Here is a 15800-nt window from a genome sequence, read left to right as displayed (position 1 = left end):
GACTGGTCAGAGTTAAGTGGATTAGCCAGGCTGCCTTGAAGATGTGACAAGAGCCCCTGGGGTTAACCAGCTCTGCTGGCAGGGCAGTGTGCTGTTCCATAGGAATGCCAGGCCAGGGGGAGGGGTAGTAAACAATGTTCTTCAAAGAGGAGAGGAGAGACCATTGTCATTTACAGCTCTGAACTTCCCACCTTAGGCAGATGGTAGGATTAAGGAAGCTATGAGCCGATGCAGGGGGAGAGTCTACGAAAATTAGCGATCCTAGGGGTGTGTTTAGCCAGCACTTACCTCCTTGCTGGAAAATCAGCCATTGTGGATTTGGAAGATTTGATGCACTCTAGGACAAAATAATGCCACAACCTACACGATGTGGTCATATCTTGGTGGAGTTACCCTGCTCCAATTGAAAAGAAGTGACTTCCTGCCTGACCCAGAGAACTTGGAATAAGTATCTGAGAGGGGCAGAGCCCTCCAGATCTGCTACTTGAAACTTACTGAAGCAAGAAGTGCCCTGTTGAGAAGTTTTGCTGTGCAAGGATTTCTAAGGCCTGACCTCTGAAGACTGCACCATCTGAAACTACAGCCCTGTGGACCGTCTTGCGGAACTAGAACTAAAGTTTGGACTCCCTGAAAGCTACAGGTTAAAAGAGCTCATCTGGAACATCACCAACTAAATCTACACCTTGGAGAACCATTAGTGGATTTGTAAGGATTTTGTACCAGTGGATTGTGGGAACTGAAGTCCTCAACTTTCAAGGACCATCTTAGAGCTTCCAGACCCTTGGAGTGAGTTTGAGACACTTTAGGACCCCTTGAGGTACTTCAGGAAGAAGTTCAAGAAGTTTGGAGATCTTTGGACCAACTTTGAAAAAAAGCTCCATAGAAGGACCGGCTCAATCTGACCAGCCAGGACGCCTGCCTTCAACCACAAGCGGGTCAAGCCAACCAGGTTCGTCCCGCTAAAAGCTCCATCGCGCCAACTTCCAGAGATTGACCGGGACTAGAGAAAATCTGAAGCCTGTGAACCCTCACCAGATCTGGCTACATGAGGAGCATCGAGAGACCCCGCCAGAGAAAGCTCCAGGAAAGTTTCTAAGTCCGCTCGTAGAAAAGGTGACCGGGAGCAACCGCGAGAGCCAAGCCGCCTGCCTTCCATCGCGTGCCGGCCTGGATTCCAAGGTTGCCCCTCTGAATCAATCTTGAGAAATGTTCTACGTCTGCTCCAGGGAAGTTGATCGGGACCTCGTCACAAGTCAAGCCGGAAAACCCTCAGCGAATCTGGACTGGATGAGAGCTTCGAGGTGCCTCGAGGAGAAAATCTCCAGAAAAGTTTCTAAGTGTGAAATTATAAACTGAGACCAGGACATGCCGCGAGCTGTAGCCACTCAGGGCTCCATTGCGCCCGGCCTGAAACTTTGACATTGGCCCGGTCTATCGCGAGCAGGTATCACAATATGGTGCTATAATCTTCTAAGTGCTATATTTTATTAAATCTTTGAAAATTCATATCTCCGGTTCCCTACATTGGATTTTTGTTGTTTTGGGGTCATTTTAAAGATACGAACATTTCGTATTGTTATAAATTGGAGTTGAATTTTTATGTTGTGTCTTAAATATTTACTGAAATGGTGTTTTTAAATGCATTATATACCTGTCTTTGAAGTTAAGCCTGTCCGCTCGCAGCCACGTTAACAAGGGTTGAGCATAGGAATAATTTTCTAATACCTATGCTGAGTCCCACCATGTGTTAGTGGACTTTTTGCCAGTGGCAGATCTACATTTGCCCCTACCAATAACCCACTTTCCAACAGGGAGTTAGCTGAATAGGATAAAAATAAAAACCACAAATTAATTTAAAACAAAAAAAGGTTAAAGTGACATCATAGTTTGGTGCTGGAATAACACAAAAGCTAATGTTTGAAAAAACACTGAAATTCAATAGTTATAGTTTACTGACCTAATTATAACTTGCACTCCCGCCATGCAGTGTTAATCACCTCACATATTACATCATTTGTGACATATCAAATGACTACTAGCTTGAACTGAAGCAATCATCAGATAGTCAAATTGTGCTTAATGAAGGTTGAAGCTCACTTACTAAAGTCCCAAAAGTACAACAGTGATTTTGCTTCACTAAAACACGAGTTTTGTGTCATAGAATGCAAATGGAGGAAGGATCAAGCCCCAAATACAAAACTGAAATATATAAACCTTAAATTGAGTGCAATCTGCTGTGATTAAGGACGCCAAACTGATCAACCTTCATGAGCCACTTTCATTAGCCCCAAATGTTTGAAAAGGACTACTTAAGCTAGCTGATGACCTAAACCGTCATGCAGCTTCAAAAGTTCATTTTATTATTTCCCAACGTATCTAGCATTCGTGCTTTAATTGAAGAAGAAAATGTCCAAATACATAATAAAATGCGCTGGCATCTTGCTAAAGGGAAAGTCTAAAGTGATCTGTTCTGATTTCACACCTCACTGTTCACCAGATATTCCAAGAATAATGTTGGAAGGAAGTCCTTTGGGTTCACCAACCAAACACTGTCCAGACCGTATCCTCAAATGGGTAGCCTCTGTATAGTCAGATGCCTTTTCAGACATTCTAAACTGTTCCCTCAAAATAGGGATAGAAGCCACTGTATGGAAATGGCAATTGTTATACGTTCTTAAGAAAGCCAACACTAGATCCCAAATACAAATTCCAGTAAATTTTGATTGCCATGACGTAATGGACAACTATATAGCTTTAAGAAAATCAAGGGATCCTTGGTACAGCTCAAGTGAACTCCAGGACAGACCCTAGAATTAGGGTAGCCTTCTCTCAGTGTATACTGAAAGACCTACTTGCATCAGGAGATAGATAACAGAGATTAGGAATAGCTGATTTTCCACTATCCATTGGCAGATGTCAAAAACATTGACCATCACTTAATATTTTAAAATCCCTCTGATGCAGGCAGTTGAGGGCTTGTTTTGGAGGGTTTTAGATCTTTCTGCTTAAGCAGTTCCCAATCAGTAGCAATGTTTCAGGATGTCCACTCAGTTATTGTGTTCATCCTGACTTCTTTCTGTCGCTTCTGCTCTTTCTCTTCTATATATAGCTGCTGAGAACCCCCCTCTTGCATAGAAGGCTATATTCCTACATGTATGCTGATGATACCCAACCGATGTTTGGGCTCTTCTGAGTAGTTGGGGATAGTGGTCATTGAGCTCATTCTGTATTGTTTGAATTCTATTTGTGAATTGTACACAGTTCGATATCGACAAACATTTTAAAAGTAAACCCACTAAGTCTGAGGCCTCACTAACATCCGGAGAGATTTGTACTTGTACTGCATTAACCTGGCTGTATGCAATTGGTTTCAAGCCCCCTCCAGCAAAAGCAGTGCAAACCCTGGGGCCTAGTATTTTGAACTCCAAGTTGACAATGGACGCTAGAGCCTCCACTGTGATACAGTAGCAGCCCATCCCCTGCGAAAGTGGTGAGGTAGTCCAGGAGAGGGAGTAGGAAAATGGAGAGGTGGGGAGGGTTGGGGTACAAAAAAATAAACAATAAATACAAAATAAACTTACCTTAACCCCTCCGCCGTCTCCCGCTGCATCACACTCTTCCTGTTTCTGGGCATAGGCTCCCAGAATGCACTGTGTCCAAGTTGTGGCTGAGCGCTGGCATCTTGTAATCTGTACCTGCTCTCTCCAGCCCCATCAATTCAGCTGGGGCGTGAGAGAGCTTCACTGTGCATGAGGGTTTGGCCCGCCTGAGGTGGCCGGCCAAACCCATATGCGCAGTAAAGGGATTGCCCACCACTCCCCCACCAGCAATGTCATCCCCTGGATCTGCCCCCAAGACTCGTCAGAGTCCTGGGAGCGGAGCCTGGGGATTAAAATCAAACAACAATAAAACTGCTTTAAAACCCATTTTATTATTGTTTTATTTGCCGGTCGGGCGGGGGGTGCGCTCCTCAGGTCCGGACTGGGAACCGAAACCGGCCCTGGCAAAGTGCTCGGCCGGCCCCCCCTCCCCCCGGGGGGGGGGGTTTGGGGGGTGCGACCGCGCTCTTTGCTAGGGCCGGTTTGCTGCAAAAAACGACCCTGTAACAAAACCGGCCCCCTGGGGCCCAAAACCGGCCCCCACCCTCGCGGCCAACCAGGGGATTGCCCGGTGCCTGCAACAGCCAGTCCGGGCCTGGCGCTCCTCTGCTTGAATGGCTTCTGTGATAGCTATATCCATAAAATTCTCTAATTTATCGAACTTCAGCTTCATGTGCTCTTGGTTAAAGCCTTTATTCAATAATGAGGAAAATAAAAAAGTGATGGGTGAAATACATGAATTATTTCACCAACTGGTATTTACACTTGGCTGTAGTCCATTCTATCGTGCAATTTTAACACAACTCTATGTCTGGACTAATAACCTGTTAAGAAAAGTAGCTAGAGCCATTTCATAGGCTGCTGTCAAGATCTGGAACTCTCTCTCCCTTCTATGCCTTAGTAATAGTTAATTGGTTCAGTTCTGGGGTATAGTACCAGAAAATTGTGACCTGACAAAGATATGGAGTCCTAAATATCGTTGATAAAAATATTGCACCATTAGAGTTAACATTAGAAAATCGGCATCCAATGAAGCGATATTTTTATTAAAATACTTAAGTCATGATATTTCAATCTGACAATATTTTTGCTATAGCAACATACAAGTGCTGGAACTGTTTCCTCATTTGTAATTTGTAGGGTGTATGATGTGTTGTGCTGGTGTCAGGCTCTTTAGCACCACAATGTCTTTGTGTAAAAACACTTTGCAAATCACAAATTGCATGACATAACTGTGTACATTTCAGCCCCACAGAAAAGTCTGTGGTAGGCACTAAGACTTTGTGAGTGTTGCTTATACTTTAACCTTATAGATAGCGATGATTTTGAAATAGAAACTGAAGGTGGATCCCTACTTTTTTATTATGTCTTGTTCTAGGTTCCCACCAGTAAGGAATATCTGAGAGAGAGGGGACGAGATCGATAATGAGAATGCACATGAATAGTGAGGGCCTAAATAATACTACCAACAAAATCAAGGGTAACAGGACTACTGAAATCATTGTTATATATTCTGATGCCTCGTGTCTTCTCAAGTGGTGTGCTACTAGGTGAATCTAGTATCTGGGGAGGCCAAGTGGGTACCCTTGTAGCTGATATTATACTAGTCTGGGTCTGTATCCATAGGCTTGTGTACTTGTTTCTTGTTTTGATACTGTCCCGAAATCATTGCCTCTTTTTAAATAAAGTTGAATATTAAAACACCACAATAAATCAATGTGCCACAGAGAGAAATTATTAAGATATACACCGAGTAAAACACTCACGAAAGGTTAAAAAATATTTAGTGACTTAGAATGGAAAAAAGTGCTAACGTAATTCTTAAGAAGATTTCTATAGGATATATACAATTTTAGTTTCTTCTGCTTACAAGAGAAGAGACAGCTACTTATCACTTTGGAAACAACTTTGCCATCTACTTTACAAAAGGATGTGCTTTCACACTAAATATTTCAATTCCCTCTTAGACATAGGTGGATGATTTGTCTAAATGACCACCAGACAAGTAGAAAAGTGATCATGGTATGAGCCACAGTTAAAAACGTTTTTTTTGGGGCAAGGCAGTTCACTTATAATCAGTTGGGGAATTAATGTCAGTTTATGCAAGAAGAATGGCCCATGATAACAGACTATGCCATTGTAAATCATGCATACAACTTTTAAAATACTGACTTCATAGTTATACACCTAGCCAGAAGAAAAACGTACTTTCAGCCATTCCACCCCAGTAAAATTAGATTAATTCCTGAATTGAGCCGGGTACCTCAAATCACGTGATAGGTTGGCCAGTAGCACACTTACTTGATCAAATTTGATGGTCTGAGGGCAGGACATGATATCCTTACAGACACATGTCGGTGTCCCTTTTTCATCTCTCTCACATATCTTTCCTCGTTTGCAGCGGAAGTTCTGGCAAGGATCTATTGCAGAAGTAAAATTAAGATAAAGTGAATGTTTCAAAGAATATTGTGGCACCATAAGATCTTCAACAGTTTTCTACCATAATTGCAACAGGGACCAAATAGGATTCAGTCTGCTTTTGTTTGGTTGGGAAAATCTGATCAGGACCCATGAAGTTTAATCTATCAGGGTTCTCCAAACCGGTTCTGGAGGGCCGGATCCATGCCAGATTTTTTGCATATCCCCATTTAGATAAATGTAGGTATTTTAAAAATCTGGCATGGATCCGGCCCTCCAGGACCGGTTTGGAGAACCCTGTATCTCCACTATAATGGAACATGAATTACAACTTTGAATTAAGCTCTGTAACAATAAAAGCATTATAGGTATTGGAAGGGTGAGTGAATGTATTCCGTATTTCAATAGTATTGGAGTCAGCAGAAATGTCTGACAAAGTATTGTTAGCGAAAGCGAGAAATCGACTCCTGTATGGTTTGCTGAGTCTTCGATTTTTGGGGATTCATATAAAATCCCAGCGGCCATACAATGAACATGTGCACTGATGCATAAAATAGCCATGCCACCAAGCAACCACTTCTAGCGTACAAATAAGCATTTGTTTACTCTTATAAGTTGGACCTCTCTACAGTTCCTCCTGTAAAATACCAAGGGGCATATTTACTAGGAAACGGCACAGCGCAGCGCTGAAATCAATTCAGCAGGGCTACACTGCATCATTTAAAAAATGAAGGGATGCGCCGTATGCAAGAGGATATGGCACACTCCTATGTTTTCCCTTGTACTGGCGCTAAAAAAAGCTGCTTAGCGCCAACACAGAGGGATGATTCCCTGCTGCTCAGGCACATTTGCACCATGTCGCAAGGGGGTCTGCGTTTCAGGGACAATTGTTTATGTGCAGGAAGGCACACTTTTCTGCACATAAACAATTTATGCCAATGTGCTCCTTCTATATGTGCTGCAGAATGCAGCACACATAGATAGAGCAAAAACGAGGAAAGATAAAAGTAGTTCTCCTTGTTGTGCCAAACTAATGCCTACTTTTCAGTGGCGTTAGTTTTTTACGCAGCCTCAGATGTACAGATCCTTGTAAATCTGGGAAAGAGTCAAAAAGCAATGGTTGTTGCAGTGGAACTCCCACAGCAACACCCATGGTAGGCCCCTTTCACACAGATACCTGTGTGAAATAGTACGATATTTACAAAGCAACATGCAAAGTGGCTTAACACTGCTTTGTAAATATGGGGCAGGGCATTGTGACACTGCAGCGTCCTAAAAATGGACGCTCCAATGGTGCAGTGCTCTTGTAAATATGCCCCCTAGTGTCCAGTCAATGCTTCATTCCAGAGAATAGAGGTGGGAAAGGCCAAGGACAAGGAGGAGGATATCAGAGTAATGAAATTACCCAATGGTATTCTAATCATTACCTCTTCATCCTTTCTCCTTGTACCCAAACTCATCTATGAGAACATATGCGGGCAAAATACAGCATCAGGAATCAAATTAAAATAACACCAAACACTCAAGAAATAGTGTCATATTGTAGTGTAGTTCCTATATTCGCAATAGGATCTGCGCATTGGAATAACATATCCTATAGATTAGACGTAGGACTGAGGTTGACTAGGTCTCTATCGAATACATTAAACTTAACAGTGAATGCCAGCTAGCTCAGAGGTCACTAGAAACTTTCGCAAATTCACAAGAAGGGATTAGTTTCTGACAACCGCATAAACATGACAACTTTGTTTCCCAAGAATAAGAAAAATATATCTCTAGAGTCGCAGAAACAATAGATAAGTATTTCACTCAGTCAATCGTGCATGCTTCGTTTCAACAGAGTTTGTAGAGAAATAGAGAGACAGGCATTTTCAATAAAAAAGGTTTATTGAACAGTCTTCTTTCTCATACGAGAGAAGTGAACCGCTACAATCGTTATGCAGACTGCAAAGTATAATGCGTAGAACAATATTATAAAATAATACTGTAAGAGCATTGTATGGTTTCTAAGCCATTTAAAAATACATACATAATAAAAATTACTGAAATACTCAACTGGTGTTTTCTAAAATATGCCTACCCCAATGTACCTAACCTATGTCTATTACGCCGGAAGAAGTAAGTATTGTGTAGCATAGGTTTAGTATTCTTTGCCAAGAATCTATCCAAGATTTCTCTAGGTTCTAATCAGGTCCGTACCTTTGTTAGAATGAAGAAGGTCTGGTATCTCTGTCTCGGGACTCGATTTCCCAGCACCCCGCAAGGGGAGCTTGGAAACACTGGAGCTGAATTCTCGGCGAGAGAAAGGCATCATCTCGATGAGTGCATCAGCTAGAGGGTCGGCTTCATTCGGCACTTGCTGTAGCGAGCTGCGTCTGGCAAGTAGATAGTCGAACTGCTCCGAACCACCGTCGTTTGCTATAGCAAGTGAAGGTATATTTATACCTTGAAGGTGTTTAGGAATGCCATAGTTTGACGTAAAGTCGGGCATAATAATGTCAGGAAAGAACCCCTAGGGAATAGTTGTTCTTTGCAAAGTACATGAGTTCTTGGACACATCCCTGAATGAAGGTTTTGTAACATCCAGCCCAATAGCATTATAGAACGCAATTGTGACTGACCATGTTGTAACATGACCAAGTCCTGTTCCATTATGTCTATGGCAGAGGATACTAAGCTGTCCAAAAAATATATTCTGGATGACAGAGTCATTAACCCTTTGTCAACTACAAAGAGAGATTTCTCTAAGTTAAACGATCAATTTCTCATATTCGTTCTGCAGTCTCTGCTTGCGTAATCTTCCACACTTCATTATAAAGAGCATAGATACCGGCGTATATAAAATGTTTATGGCACGGTATTGTCGGTCCTTGTAAGAAGTCCCTCAGGTCAGCGCCAGCTTTAAGTAAAGATAAGTGTTGTTTTACTTCCTTCAGTGAGGACTTGTGTAGCCACTCATGCACAGTTTCCCCTACACTGTATGATGTTACTATCCCTGGATGCTGTCTTTGAACATATCTTGGATCCGGCCTAGTGTATGTGAAATCTTGTGTTTTATTCAGGAATCTATCTTGACAGGTGTTTGTGTTGGTGGGCCAGATTAACCATTTTTTCCATTCAGGGTCTGCTCTGTTGTGAAGCAAAATAGTATGTATGTCAACCACCCCTTCTGTAGTGTTATTACTATCCGGTGTAGGTGTAGGTATGGACGGTTTGTTTAAATCTTTTATCTTGGCTAACCCAAGACAAGATGTCTGTTGAACAGTGTCATTCACAAACATTATTTGTTCTGGGATAATGCAGGCTCTAAATAAAGCTTCTAATCCCTGCACCTGCCAGTCTTTTGTGTCCCAGACAGTTTTTGTCTCAATGTTGTCTTTCCAAAAGTCAAAGCCTAAAGTAGACAGTTGGGCATAAAAGGCCGCAGAAAAATTTGCTAAGCATTAGTCAACATACTTTTCATATCTGTCTTATTTACATTTTTAGAGTAAAACGGTTCTGGATTTGAAACATTAAAAACTGAAAAGTATGGAAATTGTCATAAAATGTTTTTGAGCTACCCTTTGGTGGCGTAGGACAATATTCCCATTGGTTAAATTTCAGTACATTTCTAGGGTTTGCAGATTTATGTAAGAAATGATGACCATAGTGATTATAACAGTACATTTGTTCATAATCTGATGAACCTTCTAAGTATTCATGATTTGTAAATTTTGCAGACATTTCTAAGTATGACATCATATTATTAATAGTCTCAAAGTCCCAATCATCAGAAAAGGTGCTGGATGAAACAAAGTCACTCAAGGAAACTCAAGGAAACCTTGAATTGGAGTAGATTCTTCAACAGCTCTGCAGGACCAAAGATGTCATAACCAGTTCTGTCCCAAGCTATACCACCAGGTATAGGAAAGGCTGTGATGTTCACTGATGACAAGTCTCTTTGTTCACGAAGGGAGGATTTGTGTGGTTTGAGGAGTAAGTTGATGTTCTTACTTGCTGTGTCCTCTTTACTATATCTCCCATTGATCAGCATTCCCAAGGTAAATACCAGAGTCAACCAAAGTAGAAGAAAAAGTACACCCAACACAATCCATAGTTCAATCCATGGGGAAACCAGATATCTTTTCCAGTTAATGAAAAACATCTGTTGTTTGTTCTTTTAAAGTTTTTTTAGCTGGCATCGTTTCAGGTTCGCTGGGATCCTCGGAAAACATATCAAAGTTAATGAAATAGCCAGAGGCAGTTCTGTCAATTGTAGGGATTGCTTCAGGATTCGAAGAAATCACTGGAACCACTTGATCACTTGTCATATTAGTACAGTCAGATGCTATTTCATTGTAGACAGGTGTTTCTTGACAAACTGTTATTTGGGTCTCAAGAGGCACAAGTTCCATGGCTTTGTTGCTTAGTCCTTCTTTTCGCACAGCAGATTCTTCAAAGGTGATGAGTCTTTCAGTTTGAACCTCTTGGATTGTAGCCCGATTAGGGTGTCTGCTACATCTTTGGAGTCCACTTGGCCTACTACTTATGATTAGCCACATGATGTGGTTTGACCAGGTCGATGGATACAAACCTGTTCTCTTTTATACCAGCAAGTGGCGGCAGTATTACTGTTCTTGATACGTGGATTGCTAGGACAGGTACTGGTTGTCTGTAAGAAGGCCCAAGTTCCTTCTTGTCCTCGATCTTTTCTCTTACTAGATCCCCAATCTTTGGAAACCAGGCAGGCCTTGCTGGGATGGGTGATTTCTCTTCAGTGATCATTGGCTTCAGGAACACGTTGCTTTGGCTTTTTCTTATTTAATTTAAGTCCTGCAAAACAGCCAAACGGTCTTTGATATCAAAAGGTTTTTGTTCTACCACTGAAGTGTGACAATTAAGGTCCTGGACAATCATTCTAGTTTCAAAAAGGATTTCATATGGAGTTATACATCCTAGAGAACTTCTTGGCAGATTGTTAAAACCACGTTGGACACTTATTAGATGTTTGACCCACCCGTCACCCGAGCCTAGTACCCTAGCTGTTATAGATTGCTTTATGCCCCAGTTTTTTCTCTCCACAACCAAATTTAACTCAGGAAGGAACAGACTATAATACCGCAATGCAACGCCCAGATTGGCCATGGCCTCCTTGTAAGCTTTTGAGCTAAACGCAGGACTCTGGTCAGAATGTAGCGTGCTGACTGTGTATGTGCCGATAAAGACTGGCAAATCTTTTATAACAGTTTCCTGTTTGGAATTACTCTATCCCCACTCCAGGAATTCGAGCGAAAGGAACGGAGTTTGCGTCAATGATATATGAATATTTGAGTGGATAGTTTTGAGGTAACGCTGCACCACTGCCTTTGATTGTCGCATTGACAGCATGCATTATTTCCCTGTCTATTTTTGTTTTTGAACGAGTGATTGCATGTACGGAAGCCGTTTGCACAGCTGCCTTCACGGCTTCATCAGCCATTGAATTTGCTGCAACGTTAACACCATCACGTTGATGACTCAGTGTATGTATCACGTGAGTCTTTTGCAGTCAACATCCAGAAAAGATATGCGAGTTTGGCTGATGGTATGTGTGAATTGAATCCGGGTGTCTACTTTATTGAGACTGTTGATGGCTTTCAGAAGTTGTAATTCAGAACCATGCCATGCTGGATTTTAAGTGATGTGGTCTGCTTCGAACTGTTTCATAAACATGTTTGCATATGCTGGTGCGGCACAGTTGCCCATCGCTACTCCTGATAATTGGATATAAAACTTATCGATGCAATTAAAATAACTGTGGTGAAGGGTAAACTGCATCAGTTCCATAAGGAACACTTGTAAGTTCAAAGGTTTGTTTGTTGTAAGTAGTGCTGCTTCCATAGCTTGTAATCCAAGGTTGTGAGGGATTGAAGTGTACAATGAACAGACGTCAATAGTACATACGAAAATGGACTCAGTGAATTCAATGGGTATGGCATTGATCTTGGTGAGAAAATCCGTAGTGTCTTGTATATAGCTGGCCATACTTCTTACACTTGGTTGTAAATGTCTGTCTATGTATAGACCAATAGGTTCGTGGATGGAGTTCCGTGTGCTCACTATTGGTCGAAATGGTGGGTTAGTCGCATGTTTGTGGATCTTAGGGACCATATATAAATATGGCGCTTGTGGATGATCTTTCAAAAGGAATCTTTTATCACGTTCAGTGATTGTCCCTGCTGTTAGAGCTGTGTCAATTATGTGTCGTAAAATGTCAATACATTTAGGTGAGGGGTCCGAATGCACAGGGTGTTGTCACTCAAATGGTTGATAATACTGCTGTGATAGAAAGAGGTATCTAAAATAACAAGAGCACCACCTTTGTCCGCTTTACAGATGGTTATGTCGGGATTGTTTGCGAGTTGTATCAAAGCTTGACGTTCATGGTGGGATAAATTAGACCAATGAAGAGCTGGACTTAGGTAAATGTTGTGTAAATCTTGTTGTACTAGAAGTTCGAATGTATCAAAAATTTTATGGCTCACTGGAGCCATAAAATTTAGGAGAGATACGGTGGGCTACAAATTGGGGGAAGTTTATAATTGGGCAGAAATCTATGCAGCCAGGAGACAGCAACGTCCCTATACCAATAGATCTACAGATGAGGACACTTCTTCTTCTGATGATTCTGCCAGAAAATCCACTCAAAGAGGCCCACCCAAACAAACCTCTCAACAACAAGATGACCGGCCGTCCACCTCCACTACAGTAGTCACAACGCCGCCTCCTTTTTTAGGATCATGCCCGACAAAATCGGCAACTGGTGCGTGAATTGATACCTTATGTAATATTCATAAGTGGTCTGGTCCCAGAGGATCCAACTCAAAATCAAAAATCCGGCCCGGCGGCAAGGCTCGTACTTTCCCGGTTCAGCTTCTCACCGTGAAAATTCACGCACCAGCGGCCACACTGAAGGAAACGGATGGAAATCTGTACGGTTAACAGATTATGTAAATTTAAATTATATGAAAAACTCTCACAACGAGAGTCTTATTATAAGAATTCGTTTCCTACAACCTCCAAAGGATAGCCCGGCCGGGTCTTCTTGGAGGCTGCCATGTTCCCCTCCCCTATCCCACCGCCGAGTCCTGATAAAGACCCGCGTAGACGCTTCAAGAGCGCGACACTAGGGTTGAAATGTCGACATTCCATACAAGTGAACCATACTCACAAAAGACTCTATATTTAGAACCGAATAATATGGTGTACAGAATGTTCTGAAAAAGGATTGTGTATTTGGTCACGCTTCCCCTTCCCCAATCCCCTCCTGTCACTTTGACACTGTATATATTGTATGGCACAAAATCACACTGAGCACCAACTGTCACGAATCACCACTCTATGCACTATTGTTTATAACAGACAGCCCTTTATATTTATTTTTGATATGTAAATGATAGTACTTATAAATTAAGACAATTTATAAAGTACATTGCAAACTCTTCAGATGGTTTGGATTCCTGTTTCTATAACATAACTTGCAATTGTCTCTTTGATTAAATCATGTTTACAAATAATGAATAGAATGTGGATAACGAGATATAAGTGAAGAAATTCATTGCACCCGAAAGAACCGATTGTCTATAATAATCAAGTCTGCCCCGGTTCTTAGGGATACTGGGTCACCCCATTGTGACTTAACTCCTCTTCCAGAGAAACCGGATTTGAGTTAAAGACTGGATGAAACACCTCCAAATGTATGTGAAATATATTGAAAACCTAGGAAGAAAATCTATGTGTGTCCGAAGAAAGATATGGTCAGAGAAGACTCTCAGATAAGGAGGCTGGATGACCAGCAACCCCAACCATCTTCCAGAGGAGATAACCACCAAAAACAATGTTTTGAAAGTCAACAGCTTAAGTGAAACTTCCGCAAAGACTCAAATGGAGATGACTGAAGTGCAGATGGTACAAGAGATAAGTCCCGGGGAAGAGCCCCCCTTACAACTGGGTGGCAGTCTAACAAGAAACTCACAAGGATGCAATAAAACAGAGATTTCTATAGTCTGCATATTTCCCAGGTGTTATCTAAGAGCTGTAATTGCATCCCATTGGAGAAGCAGGAGACGACAGTGCATAAAACCCATCTTTCAGGAAGTGTAAGATTAACAATATGTCACACTCCCGGAGAAAAGTTGCATTATCCTAACACAATTTATGAAAACGTGGCTCAGTGTTGGCCATCACTTTCCCTGAAGACAATCGCTTTAATGTTTAAATAGTGCAAGCTACTTTCCCCGAGAGGCATAGAGCTTTGACTACCCTCTTCTCAATCTTCAAACCATGGGATACAATTTTTGCAGACATATCAACTTGAAGAGAGTTTACGAAGAGGATATGAGTAACCTGGAAGAATCTACTCCGGGTCAGATGGCATCTGGAGAAAGAATAGAAACCAAAGCCTCCTAGACTACTTACCAGCCACTAGAAGCATATCTGTCATCTGACTCAACTCACGAGACAACAATCTTAGTGTGGAAATCACCTTCGCAACTGGGAAAGAACAAACCACCAACACATTGCCTGTGCAATTTGCAACAAGACAGGGGTCTTGCTCTTGTACTGATGAGATGACAATTCCCGCTGCTATAGAATAAGTCGCAATCCACGACTCAAATGCAAGCAAACCAACAGGAATGACAATCACTGCTGAAGCCATGTCTCTCAACATTTTCATCTACCTCCTTGCTGAAGCTGACTTCTGGGCAAGAGAAATGGAATGGTCTGCTGATAATGGCAATGCCCCAATGTCTTTCTGTTTTATTGCTCAAAACAACTGAAGATCCTGAACAGGAGCATCCAGAATTTGGCATGGTCAATTAGAAAACCTAGAGATTCCAATGTCTGGCATCTTGACTGAAGAAAGCTGAAAGGTCTCTGATTTTGTCTTTGCATGAATGAGCCAGTCATCAAGATATAGATGAAGATTGATTTTCTGATCATGGAGAACTTTTTCCACAGCAGCCAGAAATGTGGAGGAAACTACTGGGACAGATTTCACGGAGAAAGTGAAGACTTTGAATTGATAATGCTCTGACAGAACTGCAAACCAAATTAACTTCCAGGTTCCGAGTTGACAGGAACAGCCCTAGAGGTATCAAGAGAATCATTTTCTGCAGTGTTCATCTTAAAGGGAATTGTCTGGAGGAACGGATTTGCTCCTTTCAGATTGATTACAAACCTGAAACATCCAGAGATCTTTGGTACCAGAAAAAATGGACTAGGTCCAGAAATGCCACTCCCCTTGAGGTACTGCTGAAATTGGCTTTTCTACAATAGAACCTTTATCGTTTCCCCAGAGCATCCTGCTTGATTTTAGCTGAGGGCCAAGGAGTTTTTAACCATAAGTGCAAACAAGATACGACCCAATGTACTTAGCAGGAATCAGGGACAATGTCAATATCAAAGAAACAATGAATCAGTGTACACATAGATAACAGTAAAATGTCATACTTGGGTGATGTGGATTCCATCCAAAATGGAGCATAATCCTATAAACAGCTTAGATTAAACGACATTTAAAAAAACTAATGAAGATAAAAAAACATACTTAATATATCTATTTCCACAGAAGGAATCTTTATCAACAAAATTATGAAATGCCCAAACCATGATCACACAGTGCAGAAAAAAGTGAACAAGTGACAAGTGTGTAGACATAAAAAGACACATGACTCTTGACTCCTGGGGATATTTTATAGTTGAGCGTCAATAGAGTCTATGTATAGTCTGTTATTGATGGTGTTGTTTTAAACTCTAGAGTTG

The 15800-nt window shown here is 41.6% G+C and overlaps 1 protein-coding gene across 1 annotated transcript in view; it reads right to left on the bottom strand.

Annotated features, from left to right (window-relative positions):
- LOC144819696 (uncharacterized) overlaps positions 1 to 15800 on the bottom strand; it is a 287938-nt gene that overhangs the window by 145112 nt on the left and 127026 nt on the right. Inside the window, exon 6 of the mRNA XM_078677488.1 lies at positions 5901 to 6019. Coding sequence (XP_078533614.1) covers positions 5901 to 6019 — 119 coding nt within the window. The remainder of the gene's footprint in view (positions 1 to 5900; positions 6020 to 15800) is intronic.

Source organism: Lissotriton helveticus, chromosome 2_1 (assembly GCF_964261635.1).
Source record: "Lissotriton helveticus chromosome 2_1, aLisHel1.1, whole genome shotgun sequence".
Classification (NCBI taxonomy): Eukaryota; Metazoa; Chordata; class Amphibia; order Caudata; family Salamandridae; genus Lissotriton; species Lissotriton helveticus.
Note: the sequence above shows the minus strand (reverse complement) of the source record. Positions and strands in the feature narration are given on the sequence as shown.